Source organism: Lithobates pipiens, unplaced genomic scaffold (assembly GCF_037356315.1).
Source record: "Lithobates pipiens isolate NorthernLeopardFrog02 unplaced genomic scaffold, aLitPip1_a1.2 Scaffold_18, whole genome shotgun sequence".
NCBI lineage: Eukaryota > Metazoa > Chordata > Amphibia > Anura > Ranidae > Lithobates > Lithobates pipiens.
Genome location: NW_027507758.1, coordinates 598,510,177 through 598,536,780, shown reverse-complemented (window position 1 = coordinate 598,536,780; position 26,604 = coordinate 598,510,177). Strand labels below are relative to the sequence as shown.

The 26,604-nt window shown below is 45.9% G+C and overlaps 1 protein-coding gene across 1 annotated transcript in view; it reads left to right on the top strand.

The window, feature by feature from the left end:
* The window catches only part of EPHX2 (epoxide hydrolase 2), a 185,634-nt gene that overhangs the window by 129,303 nt on the left and 29,727 nt on the right, over positions 1-26,604 (top strand). Inside the window, exons 17-18 of the mRNA XM_077489223.1 lie at positions 881-961; positions 3,835-3,893. Coding sequence (XP_077345349.1) covers positions 881-961; positions 3,835-3,893 — 140 coding nt within the window. The remainder of the gene's footprint in view (positions 1-880; positions 962-3,834; positions 3,894-26,604) is intronic.

Genomic DNA, 26,604 nt, shown 5'->3' with positions numbered 1-26,604 from the left:
GTTGGATTTACAAGGGGGATCAGTGTTATATTTACTGTCCGTTTTGGTGTCTGGAAAGTTTGTATCACAGGGAATGTAGGTATTAGGGTTATTCCGGCCATACACGGTTCGAATTTTCGTATGAATTTCGCACCATTAGTAGGCTGCAGCAACAGCCGATTTTCGTGCGGAAATAAAATTTGAGGAATCGGTCATGTTGGAAATTTTTAGAAAAACAAACGATTTTCTAATCAATGATGGGAGAATCGTGTGAGAAACGTAATAAGAAAAGAAAATGTACGGAGATAAAAGAAAATGTACGGAGAGAAAAGAAGATTCCCAGCCAAGAAAATTCTTTTCTGTAGCAACATGAGGTGAAATTAAAGGCTTGGTCAGCCGAATTTCGAAAATCAATGGTGGCATCATCGGATCACAAAAGAAACAAATTTTCTGATTTTGAAAAGAAAATTTGTTCGAAATTCGACCGTGTATGGCCTGCATAACAGAGAAACTTAGTACTTATTCGTTTTTAGCCACACACCCCTACCCTTCTATACCATGCCCACTTTACATACCCTCCACTTTTAGAATCCTTAACAATATGTCCTGGACTGGGCTGATAGGATGATACCATCCTGCTTGGAAGTTGGTTCCTTCAGGAGCAATGTGGGACCTACATACCCACCACATCCATTGGGTAGTAAAGCAGGTTTTATAACCACACGTTGCCCAGAGTTCTTCCTTAAGAAGGCAGGTTATTATATACAGTAAAGGTCTTTTCTCTACCTGAATAAATAAGCGTGCTGTTTTTTTTTTCTATTCTAGTATTAATATATATCCATCACTTTTAGTACACATGTCTATGTTCTACAGTAACGACCACTGTTTATTTCTATGTAAGATCCTGGTGCCAGCACTGATGGTAACAGCCGGGAAGGATTTTGTCCTGCTGCCTGCCATGACCTCCGGCATGGAGAATCGGGTGAGCTGAGATTTTTGTTATATCTGTTCAATAAGTACAAGAAAATACCTGTTGATCATGCTAACTATTGGTTATCAGCTATCTCTGTAGATTACAGAACACCCCCACCTTCCATGTTATAGAGATAGCCCTAACAAACTTCCTATCCTAGGGGGCAACGCTGCTCTTCCATAGATATAGTACCGTGAGCGTTCTCATCCTATGACAGGAAGTGTGTTATTGGCAGGATCACCAGGTGAAAAGGGGGAAAAAAGTCCAAAGAAGACTAATGCAGCCACCATATCTAAGGGCTGCATTCTTTGCTACATTTTTTTTTGGGGGGGGGGGGGGGGTTTAGATATACAGTGCATCCGGAAAGTATTCACAGTACTCTTTCCACATTTTGTTCCAAAATGAAGTAAATTAATTATTTTCCTAAAAATTTTACAAACAAGACCCCATAATGACAACGTGAAAGAAGTTTGTTTGAAATCTTTGCAAATTTATATTTAAAAAAAGAAAAACGAAATAAATCCCATAAGTATTCACAGCCTTTGCTTAATACTTTGGTGAAGCTCCTTTGGCGCCAATTACAGCCTGGAGTATTTTTGAGTATTATGCTACAAGCCTGGCACACCTATTTTTGGGCAGTTTCTCCAATTCTTCTTTGAAGGACCTCTCAAGATCCATCAGGATTGGATGGGGAGCGTCGGTGTACGGCCATTTTCAGATCCCTCCAGAGATGTTCAAGCTTGGGCTCTGGCTGGGCCACTCAAGGACATTCCCAGAGTTGTCCCCAAGCCACTCCTTTATTATCTTGGCTGTGTGTTTAGGGTTGTTGTCCTGTTGGAAGATGAACTTTCGCCCCAATCTGAGGTCTAGAGCGCTCTGGAGTAGATTTTCAGAAAGGATGTTTCTATACATTGCTCCATTCATCTTTCCCAGTTCCTGCCACTGAAAAACATCCCCACTGCATAATGCTGCGACCACCATGCTTCACTATAGGGATGGTATTGGCCAGGTGATGAGCGGTGCCTGGTTTCCTCCTGACAAGATGCTGCCATTCAGCCCAAAGAGTTTAATCTTTGTTTCATCAGAACAGATAATTTTGTTTCTCATGGTCTGAGAGTCCTTTCGGTAAACTCCAGGCGGGCTGTCGTGTGCCATTTATTGAAGAGTGGCTTCCATCTGGCCACCCTACCATACAGGCCTGATTGGTGGAGTGCTGTAGAGATGATTGTTCTTCTGGAAGGTTCTCCTCTCTCCACAGAGAAACGCTGGAGCTCTGTCAGTGACCATCGGGTTCTTGGTCACCTCCCTGACTAAGGCCCTTCTCCCCTGATCGCTCAGTTTGGCCGGGCGGCGCGCTCTAGGAAGAGTCCTGGTGGTTTTAAACTGCTTACATTTACAGATGATGGAGGCCACTGTGCTCATTGGGACCTTCAATGCTGCAGACATTTTTCTGTACCCTTCCCTAGATCTGTGCCTCAAAACAATTCTGTCTCGGAGGTCTACGGACAATTCCTTGGGCTTCATAGCTGGGTTTGTGCTCTGGCATGCACCGCTCATCACCTGGCCAATACCATCCCTATAGTGAAGCATGGTGGTCGCAGCATTATGCAGTGGGGATGTTTTTCAGTGGCAGGAACTGGGAAACTAGTCAGGATTAAGGAAAAGGTGAATGGAGCAATGTATAGAAACATCCTTTCTGAAAATCTACTCCAGAGCGCTCTGGACCTCAGACTGGGGCGAAGGTTCATCTTCCATCAGGACAACCCCCCTAAGCACACAGCCAAGATAACAAAGGAGTGGCTTGGGGACAACTCTGTGAATGTCCTTGAGTGGCCCAGCCAGAGCCCAAGCTTGAACATCAACACTTGCTTACTTCCCTAATCTCCCTCTGCCTTTCTGGTGTGGCTCGAGGTACCGGTAGTATTTCTGAGACTACTACCTTGGAGGTCCTTTTCCTCAATTTAGCTTTAAGTCCCTAAAATCGTTCTTTAGGACACTCCATCTGCCTCTGACTTTGTCATTGGTGCCAACGTGCACCCCCCACACATTCGGGCCTGGCAGGTGGTTTGCAGGCTCTGGCAGGCAGTGGAGGGTTTGCGGCCTTCTTTGGACTGCAGGCAGGCTCCCGTGTCTTCTGTGAGGCTCCTCCCTTCTTCTCCTAGGCGTCTAATAGCATCACCCGTCCTTTCAGCCAATCGGGTGACGGGTATCAGACCCAATTCCCGATTGGCCGAGAGGAGGATCAGTGTTGCAACAGTAAATATTCATTCGCTATTGCAACACGCATGGGTGGGCTCCAGATGCAGTACTCTGCGCCCCAAGCCCACCCTATTTTAAAGCCTATTAGATCCCTTGGTTCTAATCAGTGCTTCAAAAAACACACCCTGCCCATCCGCACCATAGGAATTAATGCGCCCAGCGTCCTGGATGGCGGCAGGGCATGTATAGGGGGTGGTGCCTGTGCTCCCACAATAAATGGGCCACCCCTGGTAGACTTAATTTACTGTTTAGGTGACTTCTGAAGGCAATTGATTCCACTAGATTTTAGTTAGGGGTATCAGAGTAAAAGGGGGCTGAATACAAATGCATGCCACACTTTTCACATATTTATTTGTAAAAAATTTTGAAACTCATTTATAATTTTCCTTCCACTTCACAATTATGTGCCACTTTGTGTTGGTCTATCACATAAAATCCCAATAAAATACATTTACGTTTTTGGTTGAAACATGACAAAATGTGGAAAATGTCAAGGGGTATGAATACTTTTTCAAGGCACTGTATAAGAACCTAAGTTTGGATTGTTACACAAAATTTCATATCAATCAATAAAAGTGGGTAAATCAGGTCAGACTAGTAATAGATTTGTTTTTCTTTTAAAGATCCTTAATCTGACAAGGGGGCATATTGAGGAGTGTGGGCACTGGACACAAATGGAGAGGTAAGGAGAACAGAATATATAAACCTAGTCACTCTACCTTCTTTTTTTCCTTCTTTCTCTTCATATATGAACCAGGTAAAGCTTTTCTCTTTTTTTTTTTTTTCTTTTTTTTTTTTATATATAGACCTGGTGATATTCTTAGAATTTTTCCTAAGTTATATACTTTGTTGAAAAAATAATGTGGAATGTACATACTGTACATATGAGAATGAGTCAAAGCCATGATTCCTCCCCCTTACCTCTGCACAAGCCTATCAGAGACCGAAGAAAAGGGTAGCTTCTGTGCGCTCTTTTTACACTCACCCGTCACTATTAGGTACACCTGTTCAATTACTTTGTAAGACAAATTGCTAATCAGCCAATCACATGGCAGCAACTCAATGCATTTAGGCATCTAGACTTGGTGAAGGCGTCTTGCTGAAGTTCAAACTGAGCATCAGAATGGGGAAGGAAAAGGGATTTAAGTGACTTTGAACGTGGCATGGTTATTGGTGTCAAACGGGCTGGTATGAGTATTTCAAAAACCGCTGATCTACTGGGATTTTCACACACAACCATCTCTCGGGTTTACAGAGAATGGTGGGGGGAAGAGAAAATATCCAGTGAGCGGCAGTTGTGTGGAGGAAAATGCCTTGTTGATGTCAGTGGAGAATGGGTTCCAGATGATAGAAAGGGAACAGTAACTCAAATAACCACTCGTTACAACCAAAGTATGGAGAATACCATCTCTGAACGCACAACATAACACATCGAACCTTGAAGCAGAAACGAATGCCCCGTACACACAAGTGGATTTTCCATCGGAAAAAATCTTGGATGGTTTTTCCGACGGAATTGCGCTCAAGCTTGGCTTGCATACACACGGTCACACAAAAGTTTTCTGAACTTTCGACTGTCAAGAATGCGGTGACGTACAACACTACGACGAGCCGAGAAAATTAACTTCAATGCTTCCAAGCATGCGTCGAATTGTTTCCAAGCATGCGTAGGAATTTTGCTCGTCGGAATTTGCACAGAAGATTGGAATTTCCGATCAGAACTTTTTCGCAACGAAAAATTGAGAACCTGCTCTCAATCTTTTGCTGGTCTAAATTCTGCCAGCAAAAGTCAGATGGAGCGCACACACGCGGTCGCAATTTCCGACCAAAAGCTCTCATCGGAATTTTGCTGGCGGAATTTCCGATCGTATGTACGGGGCATGAGGCTGCAATGACTACAGGCTCACCAAAATTGGACAATAGAAGATTGGAAAAACGTTGTCTGGTCTGATGAGTCTTGATTTCAGCTGGGACATTCAGATGGTGGGCTCAGAATTTGCTGTAAACAACATGGAAGCATGGATCCATCCTGCCTTGTATCAATGGTTCAGGCTGGTGGTGGTGTAATGGTGTGGGGAATATTTTCTTGGCACATTTTGGATCCCTTAGTACCAACTGAGCCTCATTTACACACCATGGCCTACCTGAGTATTGTTGCCGACCATGTCCATCCCCTTGTGACTACAGTGTCCCCATCTTCTGATGGCTCCTTCTAGCAGGATAATGCACCATGTCACAAAGCTCCAATCATCTCACCACTGGACAATGAGGTCACTGTCCTCCAATGTTCTCCACACTCACCAGATCTCATCCAATAGAGAACCTTTGGGATGTGCTGGAACGGGGAGATTCCCATTATGGATGTGCAGCCGACAAATCTGCAGCAACTGCGTGATGTTATCATGTCACTATGGACAAAAATCTCTGAGGAATGTTTCCAACACCTTGTTGAATCTATGCCATGAAGAATGAAGGCAGTTCTGAAGGGAAAAGGGGGTCCAACCCGGTACTAGGAAGGTGTACCCAATAAAGTGGCCGGTGAGTGTATATGGCAATTTGACACCTAGTTTAGGTTGAAGGTCCCCTTTGACTAGTTGTGGACACTGAGCATGCTACACCCTTCCGAAAAAACGTCATTAAAGGACATGATTGGCATGTCCTGCACCTCTACCCCACTGTCCCTCCCCCCCCCCCCCCCCCCACACACACACACACGCACGCACGCACGCACACGCACGCACACACACACACGCACGCGCGCGCACACGCACGCACACGCACTCCATAATTTCTCTACCATCAAAATGACAGCTGGCAGTTGCCGTGTTAATACAGAACCGGCAGGCACTGCTGTTGTCAATATATTGAACCATCTAACATGGGGTTTATAAACGTTGCTCAAATGGTAGATATAGAGGTATAAAGTAACATTGTTTGCAAATATTGATCGGACAGAAGATAGAGAGATAAAAGTAACATTGTTTATAAAGATTGATCAGGCAGGAGATGGAGAGATACAAAGTAACATTGTCTATAAACATTGATTAGATGGGGATAGAAAGATACAAAGAAACATTGTTTATCCCCGTCTTATCAATGTTTATAGGCAATGTTACTTTGTATCTCTCTATCCCCGTTTGATCAAATTTTATAGAGAGATACAAAGTAACATTGTTTATAAACATTGATCAGACGGGGATAGAGAGATACAAACTAACATTATTTATTGATTCAATCCTTCACGCGTCATTAAAAACGTCCGTTACACTTTAAAAAAGGTGTGAATGTGATTCTGAGAAAAGGACAACACACTGTAAATGGAGGAAAGTTCGATCGTCCATCTTGCTCGGGTTCTACTGATCTATGAGAAGGTGGCGGGTGACATTTCCAGCGCCTCATTGCGGAGGAGATATCATCCTGACAAGTTTGATGGCTGATAAAAACTTTCATTACACGTCAGGTCAGCGTCTCCGGTAACTCATCTCCGCCTCTGGCCGCGAGTTATAGGCGGCTTTCATTTAACCTCTGCTCTTGGGTTACATTACAAGATTGCCTCATTAGCTGCTGGCAGATTGTGTTTTCCTGAAAGCGATCGCAGCCGTGGAACGCCGGGGTCCTGATCAGCCGGATAATTGGTTTTCGTTCTGTTGCACCTCTACCTGTTTCTTAGCGCAACATTTTTAATATTGCTAGTTTGCTGCTGCATTCTGGTGCAAGGGGCTGGTAGCTCGGGGTGCAGAAGGTTCAAGGACCCCTAAGGTAGGTATACCTTCAGGTGAAGGGAGGGTGAGATCCTCTGGCAGATTTTTATTGCTGTGCATGCATAATGCCTTGTACACACGGTCCGACATTCCGACCACAAAATCCGTAAAAAAATTTCAGACAGATTTTGTCCGAAATTTGTGTTGCATACACCCGGTTGGACAAAGTTGACGGAAAATCCGATCGAAGAGTGATCCAAAAATGAATTGCTCTTCAAAGATCAAAGCACTTGTGAGCGAGCCCTAAGAGGTACTAAATCGTTTATCATCAGTGGACAAAGCTGTCTTTTTAAGCTGAATTGCTTTGTTGAGGCTGCTGTGATAAGATTACCCCGAAACAGAGGAGGGGGGTCTTAATAAAGATCCAGATATCTAAAATGTAGCAAGGACCCACAGTATGAAAAAGCCAACACGTTTCGGGGATTCACACACTCCTTCATCAGGGTTTACCTATAAGATTTCTTCAGTAATGCCTGTCGCATTGTTGAGACTGATCAACCCAAAACAGAGGGGAAAAATCCAGATATGTAAGATACAGCAAAGAAGCCAAAAGTATATCTTACTGAATGAACAAGTTGAAAAATCCGTCACGTTTCAGGGGTTCACACTCTACTCCATCATGGTTTACATATAAGATGACTTCAGTAATGCCTGTCACATTGTTGAGGCTGATCCCATGTGATAAACAGAGGGAGTCTTGGGAAAGATCTAGATATGTAAAACTTGGCAAGAACGCCAGAAAGATATCATACTTAATGATCCACATTATGAAAAAGCCAACACATTTAGAGTATACCCACATTTCTTCATCGGGGCATACCTATCAGATGACTTTAGTAACTCCTGTCGCATTGTTGAGGTTGCTCCCACGTGACAAACAGAGGAGAGTGTCTTGAGAAAGATCCAGATATGTAAAATATAGCAAGAGTGCCAGAAGAATATCTTACTGAATGATCAATGATGTGAGAGCCTACATGTTTCGGGTGTTCACATACACCTTAATCAGGGCACATTGTTGAGGCTGATCCCATGTGATAAGATCACCCTGAATTAGAAAGCGGGGTCTTGAGAAAGATCAAGATATATAAAAGGTAGCAAGAACGCCAGAAGAATGTCTTAATGAATGATCCACAATATGAAAAATCCAACACATTTCAGGGGTTTACACACTCCTTCATCAGGGCTTGCATATAAGATGACTTCACTAATGCCTGTCACATTGCTGAGGCTGCTCCCATGTGATAAAGAGGATGGGGTCTTGAGAAAGATCCAGATATGTAAAATATAGCAAGAGCAAAGAATATCTTACTGAATGATCAATGATATGAAAAAGCCAACAAGTTTCAGGGTTTCACACATTCCTTTGTCAGGGTTTATATATAAGATAACTTAAGTAATGCCTGTCACATTGTTGAGGCTGCTCTCATGTGATTAACAGAGGAGGGGGTCTTGAGAAAGATCCAGAGATGTAAAATATAATAAGAGTGGCAGAAGAATATCTTAATGAATGATCAATGATATGAGAAAGCTTACATGTTTCAGGTGTTCACACACACCTTCATCGGGGCACATTGTTGAGGTTGATCCTATGTGAAAAGATCACCCTGAATTAGAGAGGGTGGCCTTGAGAAAGATCAAGATATGTAAAGGTAGCAAGAACGCCAAAAGGATATCTTACTGAATGATCCACAATATGAAAAAAACATGTTTCAGGGGTTTACACACTTTCATCAGGGCTTACATATAAGATGACTTTCCTAATGCCTGTCACATTGTCGAGGCTGCCCCATGTGATAAAGAGAGGATGGGGTCTTGAGAAGGATCCAGAATGAATTACTTACTGAATGATTCATGATATGCAAAAGCCAACAAGTTCACACACTATTTTGTCAGGGCTTACATACAAGATGATTTCAGTAATATCTGTCACATTGTTGAGGTTGATCCCATGTGATAAGATTACCCTGAATTAGAGGGAGTCTTGAGAAAGATTGAGATATGTAAAAGGTGGCAAGAGCGCCATCAGGATATCTTACTGAATGATCCACAATATGAAAAGGCCAACACGTTTTGGGGGTTTATACACTACTTCATCAGGGCTTACATATATGATGACTTCTCTAATGCCTGTCAGGTTGCTGAGGGTGTCCCCATGTGATTAACAGAGGATGGGGTCTTGAGAGAGATCCAGATATGTAATTTAAAGCAAGAGTACCAGAAGAATATCTTACTGAATGAACAATGATATAAAAAAAACCAACACGTTTCAAGAGTTCCCACACTCCATCAGTGATGACATATAAAATGACTTCAGTAATGCCTGTCACATTGTTGAGCCTGCTCCCTTGTGATCAGATCACCCTGAATTAGAGGAGGTGGTCTTGAGAAAGATTGAAATATGTAAAATATAGCAAGAGTGCCAGAAGAAAATCTCACTGAATGATCCATGATATGAAAAAGCCAACACGTTTCGGGGTTCACACACCCCATTAGGTCTTACACATAAGATGACTTCAGTAATGCCTGTCACATTGTTGAGACTGCTCCCATGTGATAAGATCGCCCCGAAAGAGGAGGGAGTCTTGAAAAAGATCCAGATGTAAAACGTAGCAAAGAATGCCAGAAGGAGATCTTACTGAATGATCCACAATATGTAAAAGCCGACACATTTCGGGGGTTTAAACTCTCAGGAATTGCGTATCAGATAACAATTTTTAGAATCAAAGTGGTTTAAAAATGAAGCTTAATGCTGCACAGCCTGCTGATAGATCACTTTTATATGAAATCTATAAATATTTTTAAACTGTTTTGAGTTTGGGCATCGCTGAAGTCATATTATATATCGGGCCCTGATGAAGGAGTGTGTGAACCTCTAAACATGTTGGTCGTTCAGTAAAATATCTTTCTGGACACTGGTGTAGTGTAGCATACTGCTGGTTTTAACCTCTTACCTACCAAGGTACATATTCAAGGGGCCAAAATGAGCTCACGGCTGCTGCTGCAGGTGTTGATTTTTACCACAGACTCTCAGCTTTCTGCCAAGAGTGATCCGGGCAGTTCTTTACCAGGTCTCCCTCCTCCGACAGCACCCACTGTGGTTTCTGGCTCTCCTGTTCCTCTGGGGAGCCCAGGGCCATGGGAAACGAATGTCAAATTTAGAGCTAGAGGAGCAAGGGGAACACAAGTTCCCCCATATCCCACCCCCCGTGGCTAATGGACCCGGAAACAATGTTTATTATGTGTATTAGCCAAGGAAGCAGCTAATCAAGCACAGTCTGTGCATAATTAGCTGCAGGGGAGACATTGGAAGTCTAATAGACACCTGATGTCTTTATGAAGAGGACCTGTCACCTGCCCAATGCTATCACAAAAGTGTTGGCCCCTTGTGATAGCAAGAAAGTTAAATGGGAAAAAAATAAAATAAATTGTAATAAAATAAATAAAAAAATAAATAAAAATTAATATCACCCCCCTACACACGCCAATGCAAAACGTACATGGGGCATACAGGTGTATTTAAGCATAAATTACACCACACGTGTGCGGTTTCTCTGTGAGTGTCAGAGTAAGAGCAATAATTCTAGGGCCATAAATCATGGCTAATTCTAAACTGATGACTTGTAAAATCTATGAATGATTTGGAGTACCATAGTTTTTTGTGATTTCACAGGCTTGCACAATATTAAAACTTGCTATGCTTTGTATCTAGTTACTCAACGCAACCCAATCTTTTATATTTTTACCACAAATGTGGGTATATTATTGTGTTTGTTTGCACTAAAATTCATTTTAAATGTATTTTTTCCTGGAAAATATGCATTCGATAAACAGCGGTGCAAATATCGCGCAACTTAAAAATTGCAACAACATCCATATTATTCTAAAGGGCTTCTGCGATATACAGGGAGGATAGAAGCTTCTGAAGATCCTTTTGGGAGAATAGTTTGTGAACTGGACCAGCCCGGAGGATAAGCATATACTATATTACCAAAAGTATTGGGACGCCTGCCTTTACACACGCATGAACTTTAATGGCATCGCAGTGTTAGTCCATAGGGTTAAGTATTGAGTTGGCCCACCCTTTACAGCTATAACAGCTTCAACTCTTCTGGGAAGGCCGTCCACAAGGTTTAGGAGTGTGTCTATGGGAATGTTTGACCATTCTTCCAAAAGTGCATTTGTGAGGTCAGGTACTGATGTTGGACGAGAAGGCCTGGCTCCCAGTCTCTGTCTCTGCTCTAATTTATCCCAAAGTTGTTCTGTCGGGTTGAGGTGCAGGCCAATCAAGTTCCTCCACCCTAAACCTGCTCATCCATGTCTTTATGGACCTTGCCTTGCACACTGGTCCAAATCATTTGGTGGAGGGGGGATTATGGTGTGGGGTTGCTTCTCAGGGGTTGGCTTTGCCCCTTAGTTCCAGTGAAGGGAACTCTTAAGGCGTCAGCATACCAAGACATTTTGGACAATTTCATGCTCCCAACTTTGTGGGAACAGTTTGGGGGTCACGCCTTCCTGCTCCAACATAGCTGAACACCAGTGCACAAAGCAAGGTCCATAAAGACATGGATGAGTGAGCTTGGGGTAGAGGAACTTGACTGGCCTGCATAGAGTCCTGACCTCAACCTTTGGGATGAATTAGAGTGGAGACTGTGAGCCAGGCCTTCTTGTCCAACATCAGTGCCTGACCTCACAAATGCGCTTCTGGAAGAATGGTCAAACATTCCCATAGACACAATCCTAAACCTTGTGGACAGCCTTCCCAGAAGAGTTGAAGCTGCAAAGGGTGGGCCAACTCAATATTGAACCCTACAGACTAAGACTGGGATGCCATTAAAGTACATGTGCGTATAAGGCAGGTGTCCCAATACTTTTGGTTTAGGTTATATTTAAAGCCTAACCCTAACCCCTAAAAATGTGTTTTTGTTCAAGACAGTTCAGATCTCTTCTTGCCCTGATGCAGCAATAAAAATCTGAGGGAGGATCTAACCCCTTTTCTGCTGGAGGTGGGCTTTAAGAGCCAAGGTTAAAAAAAAAAATTCCATTGGTACATTGGTCCCGCTTGGACCAATGTTACAATGTGCATACCATATCTGTGGGATCCCTTTGGAATCTGGAAAATTGCTGCTACTCCAGTCAGGGTTGGGACAAGTGGAGGATGCGATGGGCCTTTACTGTAGGGGTGGAGGCACATTCCCTCTGTTACAAGGCTGATAGGAGTAGTGACAGCAGCATCACTACTCCTGTCAGCCCATCACTGGAAGCAGTAAGGAGAGAGGTGCGGACTGTGTTCTCTCTCACCCTCCTCCGTCCTGCCAATGCAGCACTCCTGTATTCAGAAGCCAGCGGTAATCACAGACACACAGGAGCTCTGCACTTGTAGGAGTCAGGAGAGGAGAGAGCACAGTCCACAGCCGAGTGCAGAAGTGTCCAGGAGAGAGCCGAGAGTGGAGGAGAGAGACAGGAGGAGGCAGGGCTGTGCTCTCTCTCCCTCCAGCTCCTCCCTGCTGTCAGTGCAGTGATCCTCCCATCAGTGCAGTGCGCCTCCCTACTGTCAGTGCAATGCTCCTCCCTACTGTCAGTGCTTTGCTCCTCCCTACTGTCAGTGCAGTGCTCCTCCCTCTGGTCAGTGCAGTGCTCCTCCCTCTGGTCAGTGCAGTGCTCCTCCCTCCTGTCAGTGCTCCTCCCTCTGGTCAGTGCAGTGCTCCTCCCTCTGGTCAGTGAAGTGCGCCTCCCTCCTGTTAGTGCTCTCCTCTTCCCTCCTGTTAGTGCTCTGCTCCTCTGTCTTGTCAGTGCAGTGCCCCTCCCTCCTGTCAGTGCAGTGCTCCTCCCTCCTGTCAGTGCAGTGCTCCTCCCTCATGTCAGTGCAGTGCTCCTCCCTCCTGTCAGTGCTCTGATCCTCCCTCCTGTCAGTGCTCTGCTCCTCCCTCCTGTCAGTGCTCTGATCCTCCCTCCTGTCAGTGCTCTGCTCCTCCCTCCTGTCAGTGCTCTGCTCCTCCCTCCTGTCAGTGCTCTGCTCCTCCCTCCTGTCAGTGCTCTGATCCACCCTCCTGTCAGTGCTCTGCTCCTCCCTCCTGTCAGTGCTCTGATCCACCCTCCTGTCAGTGCTCTGATCCACCCTCCTGTCAGTGCTCTGATCCACCCTCCTGTCAGTGCAGTGCTCCTCCCTCCCGTCAGTGCTTTTTTCCTCCTTCCCGTCAGTGCAGTGCTCCTCCTTCCCGTCAGTGCTCTGCTCCTCCTTCCCGTCAGTGCTCTGCTCCTCCTTCCCGTCAGTGCTCTGCTCCTCCCTCCCGTCAGTGCTCTGCTCCTCCCTCCCGTCAGTGCTCTGCTCCTCCCTCCTGTCAGTGCAGTGTTCCTCCCTCCTGTCAGTGCAGTGCTCCTACCCCCAGTCATTGCTCTCCTCCTCCCTCCTGTCAGTGCAGTGCTCCTCCCCCCAGTCATTGCTCTCCTCCTCCCTCCTGTCAGTGCAGTATTCTTGTAGCTTGTGAACACACCTTCCAGCTTCTGCATGGACTGTTTCTTCTGTTATCTTACACCCCCTCCAGCCACTTCCTCCCCACACTGAGGGGAGCATTTTGGCATCTTTGCCCTGGGCACTGTATGACCTTTTCCCGACACTGACTCCAGTGATCTCCACTAGTTTTTGGTTCCTGTAATGAGCAGCTGTCCTGCTGCTACATTGTGAACACAGGAGATCGGCTGCTGGGCACCACTGAGAGATCACTTCCCATTTTCTCAATGAAGGCAAAGCATTCTCTGATAGGGCGAGGCAGGGCCGGGCCCCACCCATTTGACCAGGAATGGGCAGGAGGGGCGGCTGCTCTGGACACTGCGATATGAGGAGATATGGGGGGGGGGGTGAGAACCATGAGGAGATTTGGGGGAAGGGATTAGTGTTGGAAGGGGTAATTTGGGGGGTGGCAGGGGGTAAAAACTGTTCTGGGGGTTAACTTGGGGAGTAATTTGGGGGGCATTCGTGATGGGAGGGGCATGGGAGAAGAGGATTTGTGCTAGGTGGGGGCATTTGGGGAAGGTTTTGGGTGGGGGGGGATTTGTGTTCGGAGGGGAAATTTGAGGGGCAGAAGATTTGTGCTGGGAGGGAGAATTTCTTTTTTTTGGGGGGGGGGGGGGATGGGGGATGTGATAGGATTTGGAGAGAGAGGATTTGAGCTTGGGGTTAAAGATTTGTGCTGGGAGGGGGTATTTCAGCAGGGGGTGACAGATTCCAGATTTGTACTGGGAGGAGGGGGGATTTATGTTTGGCGTGTTCATCCTGGGCTCTAGATCAATGTTTCTCATCTCCAGTCCTCATGTACCCCCAACAGGTCATGTTTTCAGGCTCTCCATTATTTTGCACAGGTGATTTGATCAGTTTTATTGCTTTAGTAATTACCACAGCTGGCTCTATCCACCTCATCTATTCCTCCCAGTGATACCAATAAAGGGGCATTATTCCTTCCATTGATACCAATGATGGGGCACTTTTCTTCCCACTGATACCAATGATGGGGCACTATTTCTCCCATGAATATCAATGATGGGGCACTATTCCTCCCCACTGATACCAATAAAGGGGCATGATTCCTTCCATTGATAACAAAGATGGGGCACTATTTCTCCCGCTGACATCAATGATGGGGCACTATTCCTTCTACTGATACCAATGATGGGGCACTATTACTACCATTGATACTAATGATGGGGCACTATTACTACCACTGATACTAATGATGGGGCACTATTACTACCACTGATACTAATGATGGTGCACTATTAGTACCACCGATGCTAAAGATGAGGCACTATTCCTTCCATTGATACCAATGATGGTGCACTATTCCTCCCACTGATATCAATGATGGGGCACTATTCCTCCCACTGAAACCAAGGATGAGGCACTATTCCTCCCACTGATACCAATGATGAGACACTATTTCTCCCACTGATATCAATGATGGGGCACTATTCCTCCCACTGATACCAATGATGGGGCACTATTCCTCCCACTGATACCAATCAGAGAATGCTCTGCAAAAATGGAACGCATTCTCTGAATGGTGCCTGTGCCCAGCAGCCGACCTCCTGTGTTCACATTGCATCAGGTTAAAAGATAAAGAGGACCTGTCCTAAAATGCTTCTAATGTAACAACAGCGGTGAAGTGTTGACTCGATCTTGCCAGATAGCACTGTGCGGTGTGGTAGAGCTGCGTAAATCTCAGGGATGGATGGACAGAAGTACAAATCCTTTGGGTGGTAAAATTTTTCACCGGAGTTCAGCCGTAAGAGAATCCAGAATATATAAATGGTTATTCACGACAAGACATCAAATGCAGAAATAAAGTGAGCCGGTGGGATGAGCGCTATTAATATTCTGCATTAGGGAGATAAAACCCGGAATGTCTCCCGGTGCGTCTTCCAGGAAACCTCATGTGGAGATTATCGCCTATTAGAAGCGCAGCCGCCTTGTGTGCCGTAGAATTATGGCCGAGGTTCGCTCCTTCATTTACTCCACGGCTGTCTTTTATGAGTGCGGCAATGAGGAGATATAAACTCCATTGTGGCGCTCGGCTTGTGTGCGCCATTCCTGAGCCACGGGCCCCGTTCCCGGGATCCTTTTCTCGTGGCGATTACTCAATCCACCGTTCAGGTGTCCTATTAGTGTCATCGGAGGAGCTCTCATGTTTTCCTCCATTCGTAATAAAAACGTTTCAAATCCTCGAAAGGAAAACTCCGGCCTTCCTTTTCAGTCTTGCGTGATTCTACAGGATCCTCTCCTCTACCAATATTACTTACTCTGATTTCACTGCACACTGTGAGCTTCTCACACTGTGCATTAGAAGCGGCAGCAAGTCAGATGGAGCCTTCCTCATTTCCTGTATGGAGGACACCCAGCATCACCAAGCCCTTTCTTCCTATTAATACCAATGATGGGGCACTATTCCTCCTATTAATACCAGTGATGGGGCACTATTCCTCCCATGAATACCAATGATGAGGCACTATTGCTCCCACTAATACCAATGATGGGGCACTATTTCTCCCACTGATATTAATGATGGGGCACTAGTCCTTCTACTGATACCAATGATGGGGCACTATTACTACCACTGATACTAATGATGGGGCACTATTACTACCACTAATACTAATGATGGGGCACTATTACTCGCACTGATGCCAAATGATGGGGAACTTCTCCTTCCACTGATACCAATGATGGGGCACTATTCCTTCCACTGATACCAATGATGGGGCGCTATTCCTTCCAATGATGGGATGCTATTCCTCCCACCGATACCAATGATGGGGCACTATTCCTTCCACTGACACCAATGATGGGGCACTATTCCTTCCACTGACACCAATGATGGGGCACTATTGCTCCCACTGATACCAATGATGGGGCACTATTCCTTCCACTGACACCAATGATGGGGCACTATTGCTCCCACTGACACCAATGATGGGGCACTATTCCTTCCACTGACACCAATAATGGGGCACTATTGCTCCCACTGACACCAATGATGGGGCACTATTCCTCTCACTGATACCAATGATGGGGTACTATTCCTTCCAATGATGGGGTACTATTCCTTCCAATGATACCAATGATGGGACACTATTCCTCCCACTGATACCAATGATGGGGCACTATTCCTCCCATTGGTACCAATGATGGGGCACTATTCCTCCCACTGATACCAATGATGGGGCACTATTCCTCTCACTGATACCAATGATGGGGTACTATTCCTTCCAATGATGGGGTACTATTCCTTCCAATGATACCAATGATGGGACACTATTCCTCCCACTGATACCAATGATGGGGCACTATTCCTCCCATTGGTACCAATGATGGGGCACTATTCCTCCTTTTACAGACTACAGGTGCCACTGTATGTAATATGTTTTTATCCCACTGACTCCGGGGCATTTTCTTTTGCCTTCTGGTTATAGTCCTCCCCCTTAAAGTCTATGAGATAGTAAACTGGCCCTTTCTCTGTAAAGTTTGGAGACCACTGGTAGCACAAAATGTGTGTACTTTAATGCCGCGTACACACGGTCGAACTGTTTGACGTACTTAGTCAGTTGAAACACATTTCAGCGGACAGTCCGCTCGTGTGTGGGCTTCAGCGGACTTTTTCAGCGTGCAGTCCGGAGTACTAAGAATTTCGGATTTTCCAAAAATCTGTCCGTCGTACTTTGGTTTCAGCGGACAATACGGTCGTCAGTAGGCTAGTTCAACGGACTAAGAATGGCGCATGCCCAGAAAGGATTTACACGGCGGAAGGGTGCTTTGCTGTGTCTTGGACTTCCTATTTCTAGTCCCGTCGTACGTGCTGTACACGTCATCGCGCAAGCTTTCGACGGACTGTTTGTGTATCCGTGTGTGGTCAAGTCCGTTCAGTGGAAACTACGACGGATTGTCCGTCGGATTGTATGACGGACTAAGTACGCCATACAATCCGCTCGTGTGTACGCGGCATAAGGTTCCCTTTGTTTGCTGTTTTTGTTGAAACCAAATTGAAATGTACTTTTACTATAAGTGAGTCATCTAGCTTCTCCGGTGCTTTATATTCCATCGCCCAGCATCTAGGGGCGAAGCCGCTTTCCAGGCTGAGATGAGGAATGATATTGCCTGTCACTCGTACTGACAAGCAGTGTTCAGTCTTGACCCATCGCTGACTTCCTATGTGATTTAAACTTGATCTGGTGTTGTCGGCACACCTGATCCCCCTCTGGAGCCGAAGCCATAGAAGAGGCTGCTGACCTTTACTACCAATCACTGATGATGGATCGATTACTGTGTTAGTGTGAATTGGGGGCATAGAACTGGGTGGCTGTGTATAGTGACAGCACGATGACAGACCAGTCCTTACAATAAAGAGAGCACATCTGTAAAGGCAGATGATAACTATTTGAACATTTTACATGAATGCACAGTATTATAAATTAAAGCTGAAATGTAATCTTCTTTTATTGGCCTTTCCATTTTCATTGCATACTTTATTTTAGACCCCATGACATCATTAGTGGGTCTCTGAGGATCTCTGATTTTCTATGCAATGTAAGAATTCTTCCCACTGATCACCAATGTAAGGAACATTCTTCCCACTGATCACCAATGTAAGGAACATTCTTCCCACTGATCACCAATGTAAGGAACATTCTTCCCACTGATCACCAATGTAAGGAGCATTCTTCCCACTGATCACCAATGTAAGGAGCATTCTTCCCACTGATCACCAATGTAAGGAGCATTCTTCTCTCACTGATCACCAATGTAAGGAACATTCTTCCCACTGATCACCAATGTAAGGAACATTCTTCCCACTGATCATCAATGTAAGGAACATTCTTCCCACTGATCACCAATGTAAGGAACATTCTTCCCACTGATCACCAATGTAAGGAACATTCTTCTCACTGATCACCAATGTAAGGAACATTCTTCTCACTGATCACCAATGTAAGGAACATTCTTCCCACTGATCACCAATGTAAGGAACATTCTTCTCACTGATCACCAATGTAAGGAACATTCTTCTCACTGATCACCAATGTAAGGAACATTCTTCCCCCTGATCACCAATGTAAGGAACATTCTTCCCACTGATCACCAATGTAAGGAACATTCTTCCCACTGATCACCAATGTAAGGAACATTCTTCCCACTGATCACCAATGTAAGGGGCATTCTTCCCACTGATCACCAATGTAAGGGACATTCTTCCCACTGATCACCAATGTAAGGGACATTCTTCCCACTGATTACCAATGTAAGGAGCATTCTTCCCACTGATCACCAATGTAAGGGACATTCTTCTCACTGATCACCAATGTAAGGAGCATTCTTCCCACTGATCCCCAATGTAAGGAACATTCTTCCCACTGATCACCAATGTAAGGATCATTCTTCCCACTGATCCCCAATGTAAGGAGCATTCTTCTCACTGATCACCAATGTAAGGAACATTCTTCCCACTGATCCCCAATGTAAGGAACATTCTTCCCACTGATCCCCAATGTAAGGAACATTCTTCCCACTGATCCCCAATGTAAGGAACATTCTTCCCACTGATCCCCAATGTAAGGAACATTCTTCCCACTGATCCCCAATGTAAGGAGCATTCTTCCCACTGATCCCCAATGTAAGGAACATTCTTCCCACTGATCCCCAATGTAAGGAACATTCTTCTCACTGATCACCAATGTAAGGAACATTCTTCCCACTGATCACCAATGTAAGGAACATTCTTCCCAATTTTTCTTTATTAAAAGTCTTGCAATCAATAAGCATAAAATCACAATATATAAATATACATAAATATATACATACATATTTACATAAATTAAAATAAATATAGCAAATCTGCTCTCAAACCAAAAAAAAAAAAATACTTTACAGCAATAACATAAATCCTATTACGACTCACACCATTACACCAGACATCAAACTTGTGAGGTTAAGAAACAAACCCGTACCCATTATGCATGCAGCCCTTCTTCAAAAAGAAGATATTAACCAACAAAAGCTAAGGGAGTGAAAGAACCAGAAAAAGAAAAGAGCTCCTCACCCAGAGATGGGCAGTTCACCAAAGGCAGGTCTGATATGCCCTTATCCAGACTGCCCGAGGCTCCCTGCCCTTCTCAAGACCCCGAATTTTCCCAACCTCACCCAGAATATCGTGCACCACCACCTCAACAGAGAGGACTTTCTTCCGCAGGGTAATCTGGCACCGTGCATTCCATGTGAAGTAACGGACAACTATACTAACTAAAAACAGTGTATCCAAATCAAAATCCCAGTGAGTCGGGAATGCCCCATACACCCACTCCGCATAACTCATGCGATAGAAAAAGGGGATGCCTAGAGCCCTCCCCACCCTTTTATACACCTCTATGTTAAAGGGACACTGGAGCAAAAAGTGGTCCATAGACTCCACTTTACCAACACACTCTGCTCTAGGACAATCCCGATCATCCACAGGGCGATGCTTCAAGTTCCCTCTCACATAGAGCCTTCCATGGAAAGTGAGCCAGGCTTGATCCCTAAACTTCAAGGGGATTCTTTCTAAATTGATTAAACGCAACCCCTCCCTCATTACAGAGCCTGGGCAATCCCTTAAGGCCAGTGACACACTGAAAGCAGAGCCCAAAATCCTCTTCTCCAGAAGCTTCCTGGGGAGGGACTTGATATCCTCCACTGTCACCTGCCACTGCCGAAGTATTTTCAGACACGGGGCAACATAAGCCGGGAGCTTGCCATGTCGGACTCTCAGACTTTTCACTGGCCCGCCATCTTCCCAGCATCGCAGAAAAGGCCTAAAACAAGATTGAAAAATACCCACCCATCCCGGCGGGTTCTCTGCTAGCATGTTACCAAGATTGTACTTTAAAAACAGCAGAGAAAAGAAAACTATTGGGTTGACCATTCCTAGGCCACCCTCCCGCCTAGACAGGTAAGTTACATTGCGTTTGATCAGGTTCAGCCTACTTCCCCATAACAGTTGGAAAAAACAGCTGTACACCCTTGCATAGAGAGATACTGGCAAGATACAGACGAAGCTGACATATAAAAAAATTGGGACCAGGTACGTTTTGATCAAGTCAACCCTCTCCCTCAATGAAAGCTTCCATTTCTTCCAGCTTGCTACTTTGGCATTGGCACACACCAACCTGCTTTCCCAATTTCGATGACCATAGTCACCAGGACCAAATTTGATGCCCAACACTTTAATTTCCTGCTGGGGCTCTGGGAAGGCATCCGGAAGTTCGAAGCTTTCACCTTCCTCACCCATCCAGAAAACGTCACTCTTTTCATGGTTGACTTTAGAACCAGAAGCCTCCGTGTACTGCTCTATCATAGAGACCACCTCCTGCGCCTCCTCCGTTCCAGAGACAATAACAGACACATCATCGGCATAGGCCACGACCTTCAAAGGTGGCACACCAGCAATGCCCAAAGGCACCCCGCACAAAGATCCACACTCTAGCCTTCTTATGAAGGGGTCGATTGCGAATACATATAACAGGGGGCTCAGAGGACATCCCTGGCGCACACCAGAGCCAACCTCAAAAGGCCGTCCAACCCAACCATTAACCAGTGGGAAGCTCTCAGCCCCTTTATATAATGTCTTCAGCCAATCTATAAACCTCCCCTGCAGGCCGTATCTACCAAGTAGCAAATACAGGTACTCGTGATTGACTCTATCAAAAGCCTTCGCCTGATCCAATGCCAGCAAGTACTTTCTCCATCCAGCAGCCCTGCATCGCTCCAAAGCCTCCCGGACAGCTAAAACCGCTGAAAAGGTACTTCTACCTTGGACCGAGCAGTGCTGATGACTGGACAACAAATCGCCTGCCACTGACGACAAGCGCCAAAAAAGAATCTTCGCCAAGATCTTTCTATCAACATTGAGAAGACTGATGGGGCGCCAGTTCTCAATCATTGAGGGGTCTTTACCTTTTGACAGAAGAATCACAGCGGATTGCCTCATGGAGGGAGGGAGCGAACCCTCTTCTAGACAGCTGTTATAAACCTCCGCTAAAAAGGGAGCCAGAATGGACTTAAAACACTTGTAGAATTCAGCTGTCAACCCATCTGGCCCAGGCGATTTTTTGGTAGCCAGCTTCTCTATAGCATGGACTACCTCATCCACTGAAATTGGTTCTGTCAAATCCATCAAAGGCAATGTACCATTTCCCAATCCTGGAGTAGAATCCAGAAAGCTTTCCATCTTGTCCCGACAAAGGTCCTTTCTTCCCAGAAGGTCTGCATAATATGATCTGAAGATCTCCAGGATCCCTGATCTGGACTTCACCAGGGAACCCGTACTATCCCTCAGGCCTATGACTGTCTTAACTGCTATGCCTTGCTTACAGTTCTGGTAAGGATCAGGCGAGTGATATTTTCCATAATCCCTCTCCAGAACCAAGGAGGCATGCCGGTCGTATTGACACTTTCTAAGAAGAAACTTCACCTCAGAGATCTCCCCTGGATCTCCTCTATACGAGACAAGACGATCAAGCTTCCTCCGCAAATGCTGGTAGGCAATGTACATACCAAACTGCTTCTTCTTACTTATGGCCTTGAAAAGTCCAATCGCCCTTTGTTTCACAAGCTCCCACCACTCTGACTTAGTGCTGCAAAAGTCCAGAATAGAAACCTGTGCCTGGAAAAAATCCTCAAAGGATTGTCTTACCTCTACGTCTTCCAGGAGAGCCGAATTCAGTTTCCAGGTACCCCTTCCCCTGGGTGGAGTGTCCGAGGCATTCAGAGTCACAGACAGCATACAGTGGTCAGAGAACTCCACCGCCCTCAACTCAGGAGCCGAGAAAGCAGAGTTCTCCTTTAAAAAAAAACCTATCTATCCTACTCTGACTATTCCCTCTCTGAAATGTGAATCCCGTGCTGCCAGGGCAGTGCTTAATATGCACATCTACCAGGCCTGCTTGTCTCACCATATCTCTAAGAAAAACGCTATCGTACGCCAGCCTGTCTATGGAGCCTCTCCTGTCTTCAGGCCTAATTATGGTGTTAAAATCACCTCCAAAGACAACCTGCTGGGACGTAAAAAGGAAGGGCTTGATCTCTGTGAGGAGGCATTTCCTGCCCCATCTTGACTGCGGTCCATAGATATTAATCAAACGCAGATCCTGCCCCCTAACAGAGACGTCCAAGACCATGCATCTCCCAATCTCTACCTCAATTACCCGCCGGCACGTTACCATATCGGTTTTAAAAAGGACCGCAACTCCGCTGCAGGGCTCTGCCGCAAGAGACCAAAAGGAGGGACCGCATCTCCACTCCCTTTTTGCTAGATGGACATCGGCCAAAGTATTGAGCCAGGTCTCTTGCAAAAATAAAATCTCGGCATCAAACTCGCTGAGCAAAAATAAGGCAATATCACGAGCTCTTGCAGATTTCATGCTGGCGACATTAATGGTCGCCACCTTTATCGGAGTGGGAACTGCCATCAGGATGATTGGGGTAGTCGTTTCTTAACCTTTGCCACACTCTCATCACCAGAAAGAGCTCTCTTCAAACTATGCGACTCCCCCTCATCCATGGATGATAAAGAAAAAAGATAAATCAGACATCCCATCACCTGGCAAAACTGAAAAAGGGTTACCAAGAGGAACCCCTCCTGGGTCCGACTCTGAGGAAGAAAAAACTACTTTATTTGTCTTCCTCTTCTTCTTTTTCTTCCTCTTAAACGTCTCCCACCCCTCATCATCTGAATCCCCCCCAACAGAGGGTGAGACGTGCGATATGGACACCCTTCCATCAGCCCCACCCCCATCCAGCACCCCCACATTCCCCTGACCACGTTTGCGCTGCCGAGGGACAGGGACTGGAGGCTGAGAAGGAAGGTCCGCTAAACCTGCCCCCCCAGCAGCTTCCGCTAGCCTGGATGATCTACGTACAGCAGGAATAGGGACCACCACATGGGGGACAGACTTAGGGACCACATCACTAGAGGGAACAGAATCTGAAGCAACAGATGGAACTGACACAGGAGGGACAGACTCAGGGACAACATTACCAGGGGAAACAGAATCCAAAACAACAGATGGAACTGACACAGGAGGGACAACAACAGTTACAGCGGCCTCATCCTCCTTATCCAGCCTCTGCAGCTCAGCCTCCAATCCTGGCAGGTTATGTAAAGCCTCTGGACACTTACTGTAAGGATGGCCAAGCTTTTGGCACAGATTGCACCGAATTTGGGTACAATCCTTTGCCAAATGGTCCAAATCCTGGCATAGCGAACACTTTTTACGGGTGCAGGTAGATGCAAAATGACCCTTTTCACCACACTTATTACAGACTTTGGGCTGTCCCTGATAGAATATAGTCAGCCGATCTCTTCCCAGAAAAGCTGAGCAGGGAAGATGTTGGACTACATTGCCCAGCACCCCCAGTTTTAGCGACACTGTCCAGGCCCCTGTCCATATCCCATGTTCATCCAGGACCTTCCGCAGTGGAGTGAGGACCTCACCATATCGGCGTAGCCATACTATCAAATCAGCCTCTGGTATGGATTCGTTGCGCACCAGGATGGTCACCGATTTTATCAGAGGCTGCCTGGAAATAACCTTTGGCACCAAACCACTCCACTGCGGAAGGCCCTGGCACCTCCTATGTCGCTCCCAAAATAAATCCAACCCCTCAGGTTTTACAAAAGACAAATCTAATTCATAACTTCCCACTGGGCAAATCAAAGCAAAAATATCCACAGCTTTAAACCCCATTTCCAAAATCAACTCAGCCACCCTCCCCCTCACTGGTGGGGTCCCCTCCCCCTCCCACTTGAACTGAACCACATTCCTCCTCCTATACCCACCACCAATCCCACCACCAAACCCCCTTATATTGTGACCACCAATATTTACAGCATTCCCCCCACCCTCCTTGGTGCGACTCCCCAAAACCGACGCATAACTCCCCATATTCCTCCCAGCAGAAGAGACATTTGTTTGTTTTGAACTGTCTGAGACATCTCTAGCAGATATCGATTGTACAGATTTGGTCTGCACAATCGACAAATCTTTCCTCTGAGCAGAGAGAGAAATGTCATTTTTGTTTTTCCCAGCAGTATTAACCCCTCCACCATCACCACCATCACCACCACCACCCACCACATTCATTGTTTTATCATGACTGTCATTGTTAATACTTGCTGGTATATTCACATGTCCTGCAGTCTTCCCAGCAGTGTCAGTTCCCACTGCTGTGCTGGTGGAATCTTCAGCTGGCCTGTTCTCTTCCATCAGGACAGGACTTTCTGCAGAGGACAGTGCAGGCTGGACTGACACATCCATGGCTTCCATTGCACATGGTGCAGTATTCTGATCCCCTCCCCCACCAGCATCAATCAGCTCTGCTGGAACACAGAGAGGCTCAGGTGAGGCAATCACATTGCAGGTGTCAGACACAGTGTGTGAAACAGCAAACTTGATAGAGGGACTACAGGTCTCAGCACATGCAGGTGCAGCAACATCCATGTTCAGGGGGTTTGGTGCAGGTTCATCCTCATTCCCTGGCTGATTCTTCTGCACATCCACAGGGACCTCTGATGGGTCATCACAAATGGTAAACGTGCCTCCTCTCGGGGGGGATTCCATCCGCTGGATGAAGGTCAGGGTGGCATTCTCACTCTCAACCCCCTGGCTGGTTGCCGCCGGTGATTCCAAGGCCTTACATGGGGGGAGAGGAGCAGAGGCAGATGGACCCGGGCCATCCATATGCTGAGGCTGATCCATGGAACATGCTGAGGACTGGCTGACAAATCTCCTCTCATTTTCAAATTTTTCTTTAAATGCTCCACTTTTTTCTTTTAGTTTTTGCAACAATAAAATTTGCTGCTTCACTTTTTCTTCCAGTTCCTGTAACTCAGGCTTCATGGCGGTGCGATTCTTACTCCAGGCCTGGAAGTATTTGGCTTTGAAGTTCTTAAGCTCGGCTTTCAAAACCTTCAGCTTCTCCTCCGCTCTCCCAATCGCCCTAAAGCGATTAACAACCTTAAGGCTGAAGACACTGGCATCCATACCAGGGCCCAGACCTACCGACAGATCCTCCACCTCCTCCTCACTGGGCCCCGTGTCATCAGGGGGATCCATCTCAGGGCCTCCCCCAGGATCAGGCATTATTCCTGGGCCAAGCTAGCAGGCAAGGCCCAGGCTTGAAAAATGGGTGGTTCTCACAGAGAGCTCTTTGGGTGTGTCCTCCTCCTCCTTCCCACTGATCACCAATGTAAGGAACATTCTTCCCACTGATCACCAATGTAAGGGACATTCTTCCCACTGATCACCAATGTAAGGAACATTCTTCCCACTGATCACCAATGTAAGGAACATTCTTCCCACTGATCACCAATGTAAGGGACATTCTTCCCACTGATCACCAATGTAAGGAACATTCTTCCCAATTTTTCTTTATTAAAAGTCTTGCAATCAATAAGCATAAAATCACAATATATAAATATATACAAATATAGCAAATCTGCTCTCAAAAAAATAAAAAATAAATAAAAAATACTTTACAGCAATAACATAAATCCTATTACGACTCACACCATTACACCAGACATCAAACTTGTGAGGTTAAAGTGGAGGGCCACCCTGAAAAACAAAAACATTTTAAAAATTAGAAAAAAATCTAAAAAAAAAAAAAAAATGAAAAAAAATTTTTTTTTTACTTACCAGAAATGCCTGTTGCTAGGCACTTTATCCTAATCTTCCTCCTCCGCGGAGATCTTCTGTCTTCTGTCTTCGTCGCGGCGTCTTCTGGGTAATGAGTCGCGCTGTGTTCTGGGAACTGTGTGTTCCAGAACACAGCGCGTCCCATTCGGAAAGCGCTGCGGAACTCGCGCATGCGCAGTAGCTGCGGGACTCGCGCATGCGCAGTAAGAAAAAGGACAGTGAAGCCATAAGGCTCCACTGCCTGTTTCCCTTACAGGGAATGGCGGCGCCGGGACCCGAGAGCCGAGGGACGGGTCGGCCTCGGGCGGCCGACATTGCGGGCGCCCTGGACAGGTGAGTGTGTTTATTAAGTCAGCAACTGCAGTGTTTGCAGCTGCTGACTCTTTTTTTTTTTTTATTTTAACCGGCCCTCCTCTTTAA